Source organism: Lampris incognitus, chromosome 16, assembly GCF_029633865.1.
Source record: "Lampris incognitus isolate fLamInc1 chromosome 16, fLamInc1.hap2, whole genome shotgun sequence".
NCBI classification, from domain to species: domain Eukaryota; kingdom Metazoa; phylum Chordata; class Actinopteri; order Lampriformes; family Lampridae; genus Lampris; species Lampris incognitus.
This window is the reverse complement of record NC_079226.1, coordinates 7,962,882-7,979,313: the sequence shown is the minus strand read 5'-3', so window position 1 is coordinate 7,979,313 and position 16,432 is coordinate 7,962,882. Positions and strand designations below refer to the sequence as shown.

The window sequence follows — 16,432 nt, the reverse complement described above, 5'->3', positions numbered from 1 at the left end:
GGCGGTCTAACAGAACTCAGAGGCGGGGCAGACTAAGCTAACTGCTAGCCCATGCAGACCGGCGGTTCCGAGTACACCGAGGGCGGTCTGGCAGCGGCCTCGCCTGGCGCCGACTGTGGTGTCTTTGATGTCGTCGTGTGGAGCGCGGGGTGGTGTGTGGAGGGTGTCTGGCTGGGAGGGCCTGGTCTGCTTCGTCCGGTGGGCCCAAGGACCACAGGCCCTGCTTGGAGCTTTGCCCAAGGAAGAATCACTGAGGGCGGTCTGACAGGACACGGAAGTGGGGCAGGCTAAGCTAACTGCTAGCCCATGCAGACCGGCGGTTCCGAGAACACCGAGGGCGGTCTGGCAGCGGCCTCGCCTGGCGCCGACTGTGGTGTCTTTGATGTCGTCGTGTGGAGCGCGGGGTGGTGTGTGGAGGGTGTCTGGCTGGGAGGGCCTGGTCTGCTTCATCCGGTGGGCCCAAGGACCACAGGCCCTGCTTGGAGCTTTGCCCAAGGAAGAATCACTGAGGGCGGTCTGACAGGACACGGAAGTGGGGCAGGCTAAGCTAACTGCTAGCCCATGCAGACCGGCGGTTCCGAGAACACCGAGGGCGGTCTGGCAGCGGCCTCGCCTGGCGCCGACTGTGGTGTCTTTGATGTCGTCGTGTGGAGCGCGGGGAGGTGTGTGGAGGGTGTCTGGCTGGGAGGGCCTGGTCTGCTTCATCCGGTGGGCCCAAGGACCACAGGCCCTGCTTGGAGCTTTGCCCAAGGAAGAATCACTGAGGGCGGTCTGACAGGACACGGAAGTGGGGCAGGCTAAGCTAACTGCTAGCCCGAGCAGACCGGCAGTTCAGACAGTCATCCTGGCTGGCGTTCGTTCCCTTGGACAGTGATTTTGTTGTTGTTGTTTAGTTTGGATGTGTGTGTTAGTTTTGATGTGTGTTCTTGGATGTGTTTTTATCTTTGTGTTGTACTGCTGTGGGCTGGGGGAAACGGCATTTGACGAAGTGTCCCTGATTCACAAGACACCATTGGAAAGCTGAGTACAGCGGTGGTCCCATGTCAAAAAATCTCCACAATGAAGCCAGTGAGTAAAAGGAAACAATAACCGACATTCCAGACGGCAAAGACTGTGGAGGTAAGACACAGGTTGTGGGGAAAAAAAACAATCTTTTAACTCTGAACTTTTCGGACACAGTGGGAAGCCCATCTTAACCGTAGCCTGCCTCAGATTTGTGTCATAGCAGTTTGGTTTTCACACACACACACACAGACACACACTTTCCCTTAAAGAAAGAAAAACAAGAAACCAGCACTGACAATTGTCACAAACAGAGGAATCCCACCGGCTGAGGAAACTGTTATCGAGTTATCGGCATTATGGGCCGAGGGGGGCGGGTTGGCATCTGTATCATGGCACGGTCTGGAAGGGGAGATGGGAGTGGTCGTTAGGCCACTGCTGAGAGGCATTCAGCCATTCGATGGCATGCTGCTCCGAGGCCAAACACACAGCAAAACACGGAGGGGTGGGGGGGGGGGGGTCAACCCGCCCGCGAGACACCACCGGCCACTGCGGATAATAAATCCAGTCAATCAAGAGCCTCGGCTTCGGTTGAAACGGCACACCCCTTCCCTGCAAGCTGGGCGGGCAGAAAACAAGGTGGTAGTGTTGTGTTTAAGTGTTGTCCATTCCGTCTCCACCCAACCCACCTCCAAAACCACTAACACCACCACCCTGGTCCGCCTCCTCCATTGGCTATCATTATGTACTACTGCCCCCTACTGTGGGACCATAGCTGTGGCGCCCCCAAGGTCAGTGGCTGGGAGGGTGGGCTGGGCAGGGGTTCTCTTTATTCCCGAAAGACGCTGAAACGATCCAATTCCCAACCGGCAGCCACCGCAGGGTCCCCCGCGGGGTCACACAGCCAAAATAAGAAAACATTACAGGCGATGTCTTCCTGTGTGCGTGTGTGTGGAGGCCTGGGGGTCCGATCTGAGCCTGTTGAGGTTCAATGGGGTGGGGGGTCTTGTATGGACAAGGGGACTGAAAGCATAGATGACAGAGGAAACAACACCAACATGATCCTGGTCAACATGATTGAATGAATCTTCAGCCTGTGTGTTCAGCTCCAGCAGTAGATAGACTTGGCTGTATTGACTTGTACAGGTGTTTGTGTGTGTCGGCCCTGCGTGATGGCCTGGCGGCCTGTCCAGGGCGTCTCCCCGCCTGCCGCCTAGTGACTGCTGGGATAGGCTGCAGCGACCCCGTGACCCCGAGAGCCGGATAAAGCGGTTTGGATAATGGATGGACGGACTTGTCCTGGATTCATCAGCAAGAAGCAGTCTGTGCTCTTACAGAATAGGCGTTCAAATATGTTTTATTGATCAGGTGCATAAGCTAAATCATGTGAGATGGACAGACAAATTATTCGTAAATTGATATTAAAAACAGAGGGAATGTTAACACTGAGCTTTAAAGGACAAAAAAAAGTCTCATTAATAGAGTAGTGGGAGTGGTGTATAAAACGAGTGCACTACCACAAAAGGTGAAGGGTGAAACAGCAAACAAAGAGACATTTCAGCCAAATCCCTTCTTCAGTTTGCCGCTCTCGTTTTAGTAAATCAACATGAAGTGACAACGTCAAAGGCTTGATGCACAGGAAGGAGGGAGGAAAACAATAAAGTAGGCATTTCTTTCTTTTTTCCCTGTAAACGAATAAACAGTAATACACTTCCAGTGATTTTCTTTTTAAATGTCACGGAAATAACCACAAAATGGTCCTGCCTCCTTTAATCAATATGCATCGTTTTCTTTGACCCCAGCTGTGCTCCAGTTAGTTGTGTATTTGTTCCTTTAAGACACAGGAAAGAGTTGAAATAAATTATTCTAATTTGTCTCCAAAAAAAAGAGGAAGTGGGTTAATCCGCAGTCCTGCACATTGGTGGTGATTACTCGTTGCGGGCTTTAGCTAGATCTGCAAGAAAGACGGATGGTGAGTCCACATGTCACATGCCATCAGGATTTATCAGACTGGGAGTCAAAGTCCTCTGCAATAATGGGGTCTCCATCAGACTCGTGGGAAATTTGACGTTTCGAAACGGCTGAATGGAAACATCAAATTTCAGAGAAAATTCCAAATATTGCAGGAAAGTTTACACGCTCACCTGAAGTTGTTTTTTGCTTTTGTGGGAAAAGAGTTCCTGCACTAAATGGGCGATGGAAACACATGAGCCGTATCAAAGAAAAGAAATGCAAATAGAATTTAATCACGTGAGCTCCATCGTAACTGGCCCAGATTTCCGGTGGGTGGTGAAGTATGGACATATGACATAGGAGACATGGCCCTATGTTCTAGGTTTTCCTCGCTTTAACAGATCTGATGGAAACAAAACTAACTGGCATTTTATTTCTTGCAACTTTAGAAAAGTTTGCTTAAAATTCGCGTGACAGTTGAAGTGGAGTACCACCAGGCACATGCTTGGTGGTACTCCAATACTGGGATAAAACGATGACCAGTTTTACTAGTTTCCAATTCCGCAACCCAACAAGCTTGGGGGCTGTTCTGAGGCGGCACAAGAAAATGAGCTGTTTGACTACAAGAGTGCCATCCTCCATGGTTTCAGCGATGGAGGATGGCACTCTTGTAGAAATCATGCAGCCATATTGCCTTTGTTTTACTATAAATATAACCCAAACAGAGGATACAGCATTCTTTCTAGTCCCTGCAGTCACAACACCACACATCCTTCTACACTTTAAATTGCAAGAAACAAAACAAAACAAAACAAAAAACAAATGTGAAATCTAACTGAAAACAACTTTATTACAAAAACTTGGCCTAAATCATAGGAGAAAAAAACCCTCAATATATGAGCAGTGCATATCAGTTACAGATCGTACTGTACAAACCCTAAAAGCAAGCTAGCCTATAAAACTATGACAGAGGTGTGGGGGGAGATTACAGGAAGGTGTGGCGAAAGGGATGGATAGATGGTTGGTTGGTTGTGTGAGTGGAGGGAGAGATGGTTACGGGTTAGTTTTCTTGGGTCTGCCTCTTTTTTTGGTGACCTGAAGGCCTGGTGAGGTCTGTGTGCCCATCGATCTGGACTTGAGCGTCGAGGGTTTTCTGGGGCTCGTCACCTTCTTTGGACTGGAGGTCTTCTTAGAACTCGTCTTTACTCTATTCACTCCTGTAGGGCGGAATAGTTCAGTTTAGTTGAAGTTATTATTAGGGGTGACAGATATATCGGTCACTTGACCAATCATTGCTTATAGGGATAGTTTGGTTTCTGGGGCCTGCTTACAGAGTCGGACAAACCTGTGAATACCTCTTATGTTTGTGCATGTAGTTTGACAGTACACTGAACAGTGTATTTAGCCTAGCTTAGCTTAACTGCAGGATATCAACCAGGAACACTAACAGCTGCTCTCAAAAGAAGGGAAATACACCTTCTCTCAAACAGATTTTTTTTTTAACTCCCCCCCCCTTTTTTTTCCCCTAATTGTATCCAGCCAATTATCCCAACTCTTCCAAGCCGTCCCGGTCGCTGCTCCCCGCCCGATCCGGGGAGGGCTGCAGGGCTGCAGACTACCACATGCCTCCTCCGATAAATATGGAGTCCCTAGCCACTTCTTTTTACCTGACATTGAGGAGTTTCACCAGGGGGACGTAGCGCGTGGGAAAATCACGCTATTCCCCCCAGTTCCCCCCCTGAACAGGCGCCCCGACCGACCAGAGGAGGCGCTGGTGCAGCGTCCAGGACACGCACCCACATCTGGCTTCCCACCCACAGACACGGCCAACTGTGTCTGTAGGGACGCCCGACCAAGCCGGAGGTAACATGGGGATTATGAACCTACAATCTCTGTGTTGGTAGGCAACGGAACAGACCGCTACGCTACCCGGACACCCTCAAACAGATCGTTAATAATTCTACCGTTAACTTAGCGTTAATTTTCCTTGACCAAGGCTTTCACAAGTACATTAAAAAAATCAGATTACAACAATCCTTCCATAATACAGATATCCATCGACTTCCGCCATAAAAGAAGATAGATATGTGACGGTTTCTGCCATAAAAGATGATGGATATGTGTGTTATGGAAAAAAGTATACGCTAAATTTTTAAGATTTTTTTCAATTCAAACCAACTTAACTTTAAAACTCCACAATATTACCACATGTATGTAAACACAGAAGGGCCTTTATTCAAGACATGTGGCATACGGCTCTTCCATGCCAACAGTGTGAAATTAGACATTAAATGACTGACAACTCTGGTGGGGGAAAGAAAAACCCAAAAATTATATAGAAAGAAGACAGAAAATTACCTTTCTTGTTTGGGCTTCTCTTTTTCTTCACGGGGCTACCATCAGGTTCCTCATCCACTTCCTCCACGTCTGACGGTTTTTTTCGCTTGGGCGCTTTCTGGAAGATGGGCCGGGGGAGACGGGAAGAAAAGAAAGAACTGATGTGTATGTGAACAGGAAAGTTGCAAGAAGATCAGGAAGAGGAAGAGCAGGCGAGTCGGTCAAATCTCGAGGCCTCGAGCGTCAATTTAAGGGTGAACAGAACAAAAAGGGAACACCGAGTGAGGGCCCTGCATTGCGACCTGACTTGTCTGCGCCTTCAGCCCTCCAAATGCGGAGCCCAAGCAAAGGCAAATTATCACTCTGCCATCTCGCCAGCCGCCGAAAGACCTCGGCACACAATAATCCATTAAAATGTTCAATTCCACATTCTGCTGTTTTGACCACAGTGCTCTAAACTAAAACAACGGCTGCTTGTGAATCCCGTTCTTTCCGCCTCTAAAGCATCTTTAAACATCAGGGTCAGCGGCGATGAAGGCTCCATGAAGGAAGAGGTCTCCTCCAACCATTTTCATAAACTATGACTTTAACATCTCTCTCATCTTTTACAGAAATGAGGGAGTGGTGTGCATGTGTGTGTATCTGCCCATGAAGTCAAAAATGGGGGGGTGCCCTTTAAGGAGAGTGATGCACTTAACGATAGCAATCAAGTCCAACCAGCTCCCTCCTTTCCATCCCTCCATCTCTCTCTCACTCTCCAGACTCTATAATGAGCACCCTCTCTCAGACATGAACTATCACTCACCTCTTCTCTCACAGTCCACCTCATCCACCCCCTTCACCAACCCCCCCCCCACCCCACCACCACCTCTCCATTCTCGCCTTCCATTTCGACAATTGCTACCCCATGATCACCACACGGCACCTGCTGAGGTGAACAGATTGCCGGGATAATTACATACAATAACGGACGCCCGGGCCAGGTAACCCCTCGGCTGGCATGGGCCAGCTCCCCGGTGGCACCTTCCATATGCAGAGAGCGAGAGAGAGAGAGAGAGAGAGAGAGAGAGAGAGAGAGAGAGAGAGAGAGAGAGAGAGAGAGAGAGAGAGAGAGCGAGCAAGACGGTGTGTTTGATAGGAGTGAGGCAGCAAGATGGCACAATGGAAGGAACTCTTGTGTGCTGGGTGAGAAAGAGCGAGAGAAAAACAGAAAAGCAGACTAGAGTGAGAGGTTGACAAACTGCAAGTGAGAAATAGAGTGTGTAGAAATGAGGGGGGAAAACCGTATGGCAAATTGTGGGGGAAAAAAAACAAAGGAGAGAAAACACTAATGAAAAGAAACAGCAAAGAGGAAAACAAGGGAGAGGAGTGAAGAGAGATGGCGAGAGAAAAGAAAAACTAGATAGGTAAACTAGAGAGAAATAGAAAGTGAGAGAGAACGATAAACTAGAGATAGAAAGGGGGGTGGCTTGCTGAGAGATTCCTGAAGGGGAGGGGGGTGGGTTAAGCGTTTAAGTGATTACCGGCGCTTTCCCTCAAGGTTAGCTTGTCAGCAGATTAGCAGTGCATTAGCAGGGAGTAAACACAAAGGCAGCGTGCCCTTTGACCTTTTGGGCGGGGAGAATGAGGGAGGCGTGAAGAAGGAAAGTGGTCAGGACAACCAGGAGCACTGGGAGGGGACAGATACTGTATGGATCCATACAAGTGTGTATATTTTGACAATAATGCGGTCAGTCTTTTTTTTAATTCAATTTAAAACCCAGTACGGCGGTATTACGGTGAATTTGCAATGGGAGCACTGGGATAATTTAATTGCAAAAAAAAAAAAAACACGAAAAAAATACTTCATGATGTTAATTGCATCACTTGCACCAAATACCATCATATAAAATCATGTTATCCTTAAATTATGGCATCAAAAATAAGAAAAAAGTATGTTATGTGACATTTACACCACATCACATATTTCCCGTCTCAACTGACGGAGCAGTCGACACAAGAGTAGGAGACACATCTTGGTCAATGAAAGCTAGAAGGCAAAAATTAAATATAAATAAATTCAAAAAAGGAGGACTGGAGCACTTGAGGAGTGGAGGTAGTGAGGATGTTGCAGAAGCAATGCATTATGGTTGTTTAAGAGGAATCTGCTGTGAGGCATTGTGTTTCGGTCAGGATGTTAAGGAGGAATGAAGTATATCAAAACTGAACACTTTTCCCTGAATAAAGCCCGGTGACTGTTTTCGTAAGTTTGGACCGAAAGAAATGTGTGTGTGTGAGTCGTTGGTTTGTATTGTAGAGGCTGAGAGGCAGAGGTCAAGACACCTTTGTGCAAAGATAAACCTCATACTCAAAACCAAGGCTGTGCATTTAGACAGTTTGAAATAGTTATTCATTGTGACTGAATGAGGCTTCGCCTAGAACCACCTAGGGGTCATTTTGTTAGCATACGTATTTTGTGCGCTGTCTAACCTTGACAGGCAACAAGGGGCCTGCTCCATTGAGTTGAATGGCAAACTCCAGCTTGTCGTCATCTGTGGCGTCGATGGTCTTCAGCCCCGCCTGCAGGATGGAGCGTAGTTTGTTGTATGGTGGCCTGTCTGTGTAGCTCAGGGATTTCACCTCCTCCATGAATTTCTGAAGCTCATCTGAAATGCAGAATGGGGGGAAAATAATGACAAAAAATAACAACACAACTCTCTCCATGTCGTCCAGAAAACAGCTGATTGGGACACACGGGATATTGAGAGACTTGGAGCGATTGCAGGCAGCAACACAAAAAAAAAATTTTTTCTCCCCTCTTTTCTCCCCAATTCTATCCGGCCAATTATCCCACTCTTCCGAGCTGTCCTGGTCGCTGCTCCACCTCCTCTGCCGATCCGGGGAGGGCTGCAGACTACCACATGCCTCCTCCCATACATGTGGAGTCACCGGCCGCTTCTTTTCACCTGACTGTGAGGAGGTTCACCAGGGGGACGTAGTGCATGGGAGGATCACGCTATTCCCCCCAGCCCCCTCCCCCCGAACGACCAGAGGAGGCGCTAGTGCAGTGACCAGGACACATACCCACATTCGGCTTCCCACCCGCAGACACAGCCAATTGTTTCTGTAGGGATGCCCGACCAAGCTGGAGGTAACACGGGGATTCGAACTGGCGATCCCCATGCTGGCAGGCAACGGAATGGACCGCTATGCTACCCGGACACAAATAGATCCAAAAATGAGTGAGTACACTTCTAATTGAGAGGAGGGGTTACAGATCGCCTCCCCCACGTTGGTGTCCATCTTAGTCGGGGCGAAACACACACACACACGCACACACACACACACACACACAAACACACAGTTCTGTCACAACCCCAGCGTCAGTTATTGTTCCAACTGTCACATCTCTCTATATAGCCCTTTGAAACACACACACACACACACACACAGATGGAAGGGTAAACAACAGTTTGCTTGTGGGCAGCAGAGCAAAAGGAAGGAAGGCGGGGGATAAGCATCCTGCCACTTCCCTTACTCCATCTCTTCGTTTTACTCATCTCTCCCTAACTCTGAAGCACATGCACATTGCCTGGAGGTCAAAGTGCATGGACGTCAAAGTGCCAGGATTAAATGGGACGTTTCCCTAGGGAAACATTTAACGAAACCTCAGAGGCTTTATTTTCTGCGATGCATGGCTTCTGAGTGACGGCTATGTTTGTTGCTCTTTTATAGAATCTTACAGTGCACTGCTGGGATTGTCTTGAGGGTCTGCAATAAGGTGGTGTTAGTGGGCGTGTGTCCATTTGTGGGGGTCTCACCTGGTTTGTCTTGAGAGGAGAAACACTTGGACATGAACTCAGTGATGTTTTCTTGACTCCTGAGGAAAAAGCCACCACCAACATAAAATATTACACACTACAACACTACAGTATCGATATCTTGGCCTGCAAAATAACGGCAAGCCATAGACACTATATAAAATGACTGCATTTATATTATTAAATCTTACTGTTAATTTGTGTGGGTCACTGATTGGACATTGGCTCACTGTTTGAGCAAGCTGTTAGCGGTTTCTGACAAAAATATCCGTTAGAAACCACCCAAAAGACAAACGAACATATCAAATATCAGCGGACTAAAGTGAAGGAGAACAGGAAGTTGTAGGAGTATCTGTTTAAGTCAATGTGCTGCCGAATCTACATACTGTAAGAGTTTCTAGAACTGTGTGAGAGATCCAAATCCAAGTCAAATCGTATTTGTGAATAATCTTGGTCTACATGGTCTAACTCAGTTGCCAGGAGGCTGATGTTCACTTGCAAGGCCGAGACAAACAGGGTCAAAATGAGTGGAGAACAGTAAGACCGTACCCACAATCAAGTCCACCCATCCATCCATTATTCAAACCGCTTATCCTACCCTCAGGGTTGCAGGGATGCTGGAGCCTAACCCAGCAGTCATTGGGTGGCAGGCAGGAGACACCCTGGACAGGCCACCAGACCATCACAGGGCCGACACACACACACACACACACACACACACACACACACACACACACACCTTGGGACAATTTAGTACGGCCGATTCACCTGACCTACATGTCTTTGGACTGTGGGAGGAAACCGGAGCCCCTAGAGGAAACCCACGCAGACACGGGGAGAACATGCAAATTCCACACAGAGGACGACCCGGGACAACCCCCAGTGTTAGACTACCCCGCAGTTCGAACCCAGGACCTTCTTGCTGTGAGGCAACTGCGCTAACCACTGCGCCACCGTGCCACCCCAAAAACAAGTAAAACGGGTTTTTTTTTTTTTTTTGTTGAATTTTTGCATGACCTTGCAGTGAACTCTACCTGTGGTGTACAAAGTATGTGTTTGTTCTCCCACCTGATCTTGGAGTCTCTGACATAGAGAGGGTCATGGAGGTTGTCTTCCCAGGGAAGATGGCCACACAGCCACTGGACCATGCAGTAGGCCATGATCTCCATGTCTCCTCTCCGACTGGGGACTGCAACAATCACATCCATCAAAGTAAATAATATTACTGTCACCAGGGTTGGGTATTGGTATGATTTTTCAATACCTATGCCAATATTTGCAGAAACAGGGGACTTAATAACATACATTTGCCTTCAGTTGTGTGTATAGTCATTCAAGAAAACACAGTTTCTGCTATCTTTATTTTCATTCATTCTTTTTCCCCCCCACAGTTTAGCACATCCAATTCCCTGTTCTAAGGCTCCCATTGCACAAAGCCTGTGGTGGTTGGGGAGGATGCAGACGTGCATCGTGGCTGTTGCAGCTAGAAAAGCGCTATATAAATGCAATCCATCCATCCTCCAGTACATGTGGAGTTGCTGACTGCTTCCTTTCAACTGCAAGCAGCAACTTTCTCCAGGGGGAACTTAATGCACGCTGAAGCTCACACCATTTTCCCCACATCCACACACAGCTGTACAGGCAACCAATCACCTATAGGGGTCACTAACTGCAATGAGGGGACTGGCTATCCACCCAGAAACATTGGCAATTATGTTTCCGGCAAGGCCCGGCCAAGGTGGAGGCCATGTTGGCGCTCAAACTGTGAGCCTCAGGTACACTTAGTGTATTAGTCCACTGTGCCACCTGAGCACCCTTAGCTGTGCTCTGTGACATTCCCTTTAGTCGTTTCACTGTCGCATCTAAACTGGACATAAACCTCAGCTGAGTTTACTTTCTCTCTTAAAGATGTTAATTTTAGCCAATGAGGCATGCATCAGCCAACATGCCACATACCATGCGAACTGCTTGTTTGCTGCAGCCGACATAACGCGCAGCTAATTACCTTGTTAATTACCAGCTAATTACCTTGTTTAGTTTATGTTACATTTCAAACTTTGCTTCTCTATTTAGAACTGTCAGTTACTCAGTTGGCTACCAGTCCACTATGTGATGGTAGGTCCACCCACACAGCTTAAACAGAAGCACGGGTGTCCAGGTGGTGTGGCGGTCTATTCCATTGCCTATCAACATGAGGATCGCCAGTTCGAATCCCCGTGTTGCCTTCAGCTTGGTCAGGCGTCCCTACAGACGCAGTTGGCTGTGTCTGCGGGTGGGAAGCCGGATTTGGGTATGTGTCCTGGTCACTGCATTAGCGCCTCCTCTGGTCAGTCAGAGCACCCGTTCAGGGGGGAGAGGGAACCGGGGGGAATAGCGTGATCCTCCCACACGCTACGTCCCCCTGGCGAAACTCCTCACTGTCAGGTGAAAAAAAGCGGCTGGCGACTCCACATGTATCGGAGGAGGCACGTGGTAGTCTGCAGCCCTCCCTGGATTGGCAGAGGGGTTGGAGCAGCAATTGGGACGGCTCGGAAGAGTGAGGTAATTGGCCGGATACAATTGGGAGAAAAAAAAAGGGGGGGTGCAAGCACAGACTAAAATACACCGTTTACCTTCATGTTATAGGTACAACAAATCATGGTCGTATTTCATGAATGCAATTTCAGTTCTTGCCAGTATTAAATCTTCATTTCTCTAAATGCAGAAACACCAGATTTAGATATCTGGGTGCAAGTTTAAAAGGTTTACAGCCTCCAGAATAAATACAAAACAAAGATTGCTTGCAGCATCGTACATTTATCTGGGCAAGCTGCCCTTATATAAACATTAAATGGGGAACCTTGCATGCTGTAGCTGCAAATATGTCATGACATTGAATGATTGAAGCTGTTGTGAAGTGGTACCACACGAGAGAGCTTTTAACCTCTTCGCCATGATTAAAATGCGCTGACAACTGTAATCGTTACGTCAATACCGGGGGGGGGGGGTACCAGAAAGCATCGTTACACTGGCCTATCAAAGGAACGCCGGAAAAGTGATACGCACAGATTTATTCAGACAGTTTAGAACCAAGAGCAGCATCATTTGTCAAGCTTCTGTATTTTAGCTGTGACCAATCAGGAAGCGGCATGGCTCTGTGGTCATCAATACTGAATCCTACTATCAACACTGCTTTAATTTCCAGAGGGAGCATTGTGTGCGTTTGTGTGTCGCGACACTATTAACATTATCATCATCATCACTTGAGGCAGAAACAGCTAGACATCTAGCAGTGCAATGTTTCCACGTTGTGTGGGCTGCAGGATTAATTCTTTGCTTTCTGATTTGCCAAGCAATGTATGAAGCATGAGGCTACGGTCAAACACGCAAGAATGCAGGCCTGAATGACCATCGCCTGCCGAGGCGAAACTCATATCTTGTTGTGCTGAATGTGGGCAGTGCAGGATGTGACGCAAGTGGGGTCAACCACACACTTATTTGCTATTGGTCGAGGCTGCGGATTCGCCGATCAAAGTTCACCAAAGTTGAACTCCACGTAAGGCAAAGATGTGTTTCCTTCGCCACCAGAAGCGAATGTTTTACTTGCCCCTTCGCTCGCACAGAATCGAAGTGAATGGGAGGCGAATATTCGCCGATGTTAATTTCATGCATGTGTGACCGTACCCTGATTCTGCTCTCCTTTACCACATTAAAATGTCTATAATTAATGCTTACGAGTAAAAATTCAAGCTTCACTGGGTGGGCAACAGCCCAGGCTTTTTCAAAATTTGGATTTATACATATTTAGTTTTTAAATCAGAGCCTATAATTTTAACATACTTAACTAGATTATGAAGTTATGAATACTTGCAATCAACAGTGCAAAACTTTATGGATGGGGCAATTGCTGTGCAATTCTGCTGCTTCAAATCTCCCTGATCAGTCTATCCATCCATTATCCAAGCCGCTTATCCTGCTCTCAGGGTCACGGGGATGCTGGAGCCTATCCCAGTAGTCATTGGGTGGCAGGAAGGGAGACACCCTGGACAGGCCACCACAGGGCTCTCTCTCACACACTCTCACACTCTCTCTCTCTCTCACACACACACCTAGGGACAATTTAGTACAGCCGATTCACCTGACCTACATGTCTTTGGACTGTGGGAGGAAACCGGAGCACCCGGAGGAAACCCACGCAGACACTCGGAGAACATGCAAACTCCACACAGAAGACCACCCGGGACGACCCCCAAGGTTGGACTACCCCGGGGCCCAAACCCAGGACCTTCTTGCTGTGAGGTGACCACACTAACCACTGGGTCACCCTGCCGCCAGTAACTTGCCTTTAAACAATGTTTTAAACAATTTCAAGCACAATATGAAGACAGACATTACATTCATCAGAAATGTTACAATGTCCACTTCAACCAAGTCAGCACGGATAACAGCAGTGGGATACTCCAAAATGTTATTTTGTATCTTTATTATGAATTGCACTTGTGCATTTATTATGAATTAATGCCAATTATGAGTATATTATGAGTCATGAGAATATTATGGATTAACTCCAAGTTCCACATTTGTACTGGATTGTCTATTTAATAAAATGATTCTTGGAGCATTATGTAGACCATCCCACTCGAGTAATTATAAATATAAAAGTCTTTTTCAGCAAATTTCTTCTCAGTTCCCTGACTCTCTTATGAAAATCAAATATTCATTTCCTGCTACCTACCAACTCCTTTGTGAGCGTCGATGCTGGTGAACTCGATGGTGCCATCGTGACACCTCTTGGGGTCCTCCTTGTACTCTTTAGGGACGCCCTCGGGGGAGTACCTATAGGCCAGCCCATAATCTACTAAGTAAACCTACAGTCCACAAACAAACACAGACCAGTTCAGGCATGCACACGAATGCACAAAAAAATAAGCTGTAAAATTACTTTCTCTGAGTTGATTCAAACTTTTCAAATACTTTTCAAAAATGAGAATTTAGAAATTATTAAAGCATCTTTCAACAAGCAGTCAGTATTTAGCAGCAGATCTGCCTTGTGTGGTAAACATGGTGCATGACTTATCTGAAACTATCATCCACCCCCTAAATCTTTGAGAATACATAATCACCCCCTACCCTTTTCTCCCAATTTACTTTTGGTCTATTACCCCACTCTTCCGAGCCGTCCCGGTCGCTGCTCCACCCCCTCTGCCGATCCGGGGAGGGCTGCAGACTACCACATGTCTCCTCCCATACATGTGGAGTCGCCAGCTGCTTCTTTTCACCTGACAGTGAGGAGTTTCACCAGGGGGGACGTAGCACGTGGGAGGATCACGCTATTCCCCCAGTTCCCCCTCCCCCCTGAACAGGCGCCCCGACCGACCAGAGGAGGCGCTAGTGCAGCGACCAGGACACATACCCACATCCGGCTCCCCACCCGCAGACACGACCAATCGTGTCCGTAGGGGATGCCGGACCAAGCCAGAGGTAACACAGGGATTCGAACCCGTGATCCCTGTATTGGTAGGCAACGGAATAGACTGCCACGTGACCTGGATGCCCCAGAACAGAGAATCATCTTCACGATGGAATGAGTAGGAATAAAATCATTGAGGCAGATTAAAGACAGCTAGTAACCACAACACTTCCAGTATGCTTTCTTACTACAAATACATTTTAGTACCAGCGGCGGTCACATTTTCTTAAAGCCAAATCTTTTATTCGTGAAATATAACTTTCTCCCTTCCCAGATTTTTTTAACGGCGATAATTTCGCCTTGTTTGTACAGCATGCTCATATACTGCAACTGGGAAAGTAGAAATAACAAAAACAAATCGAATAAATAAATAAAATAATAAATATTAACAATAACTCCAAGGGAAGCTAAAAGGGCAAAAAAACCCTCTCTCCCCATGTGGAAATCCCAGCGGTCTGATTTCATGGATTACAAAAGCCACTGCCTCGCTGCAGATTCCTCTTAAACTGACCATAATGCAACTGCTCCTGCAACTGCTGACACACTATTAGTCTCTACATTAAATATTTACCCCCGCCCCCACCTTGTTTTCTCAAAAAAGCTCCTCGATGCTTCCATCTAATCATCCCTGTTTGGAAGGCACGAGTACCCCCCCCCCCCACACACACACACACACTACACAGCACAAGTGAGCTGTTGTCACAGACTCGCATTCATCTCCCTCCTTCACAAGTTACACTTGTGGGTAGAGATGCACTGATTGCTATTTTCTTGACCGATTCCATTTTTTTTTTAAAAAAAAGTCTGACCTGCCGATTCTGATTTCGGCTGATTCGGATTTTTCCCCCCCTAAGAACTATAATTGACAGCATATACTAACATTCTTGTAATTTTTTCTTTGATGTAAATTTTAATAGTATGTTCACAATAAAACTGGCTATTAAATAACTTTTACATTTTCTTCAAAACTGCACCAGGTTACAGGAACTTCTCTCACTCGCACACATCTAAAAATAAAAGTGCTGCAGGACACTGGACAGAGCTTTTTTGTAAAACTAAAATCCAACTGAAAATGAATTAGATTATATCCCACTTTATCCAACATGTTTTACTTTCCCAAAGTAAATGACGGTTTTCGACAGGTTTTAACACATCCATATGTGTGTGTGTGTGTGTGTGGGTATGTGTGGCTGTAACATTACTGTTTGCGCCGCTGTGTGCGCGATGTTAGTCATCGTGCGGGCACATGTGTGTAAATTCGACAGGCACAGAATCGGATATATCCAAGGCTGGCTGGCCGGTCACCAGTCATGGCCGGTCAAGCTGAAAATCAGCCGATTCCGGTCACCGGCCAATCGATCGGTGCGTCTCTCTTTGTAGGGTAAGGGGCTCAACTTGTGAGAACTGAAACAGATGTAGGATTTATACCTCATGTACCCAGGTAGAGAGATACCCTGCCCCTTGAAACAAACACCTCTCTCCATCTTTTATCAATCTGTCAGACTACCTCTTCCATTGTTTAAATCAGTGGTGGAATTATTGCCTCATTTTAATAAATGAGCCAATAATTTATCAAAGATTAATTCAGCGTCTGCACTTGGGGACTTAAAAGGGACAAGCAGCAGGGGGTTTAATGGTAATGATCAAGCCACATGCAGTCGGTTTGTTAAAATTAAATGCATTGCCTTGCCTCAGTATTGAACAAATACTGATTAGCACAAAACCATGTATCACTACAGCGCCGCAATATTTTTAATCCAATAAATTTATAAATGATGTATTTTTATAACATGATGCGAAGTATAAATAAATGCAATTAGCATTGTACTGTAAAAAAAAAAAGAAAGCGTATGGTTTTGGTCATACTGCCAAACTTGTCTGAGGGGAAAGC

General features: G+C 46.8%; 1 protein-coding gene across 1 annotated transcript in view; it reads right to left on the bottom strand.

The window, feature by feature from the left end:
• Nucleotides 1-2,347: 2,347 nt before the first annotated feature.
• The window catches only part of vrk1 (VRK serine/threonine kinase 1), a 28,138-nt gene continuing 14,053 nt past the window's right edge, over nucleotides 2,348-16,432 (bottom strand). The window contains exons 8-13 of the mRNA XM_056295803.1: nucleotides 13,807-13,939; nucleotides 10,161-10,281; nucleotides 9,093-9,151; nucleotides 7,762-7,937; nucleotides 5,314-5,410; nucleotides 2,348-4,172 (exon numbers count right to left, since the gene is read on the bottom strand). Of these exons, the coding sequence (XP_056151778.1) occupies nucleotides 4,009-4,172; nucleotides 5,314-5,410; nucleotides 7,762-7,937; nucleotides 9,093-9,151; nucleotides 10,161-10,281; nucleotides 13,807-13,939 (750 nt within the window). The 3' untranslated portion in view covers nucleotides 2,348-4,008. The remainder of the gene's footprint in view (nucleotides 4,173-5,313; nucleotides 5,411-7,761; nucleotides 7,938-9,092; nucleotides 9,152-10,160; nucleotides 10,282-13,806; nucleotides 13,940-16,432) is intronic.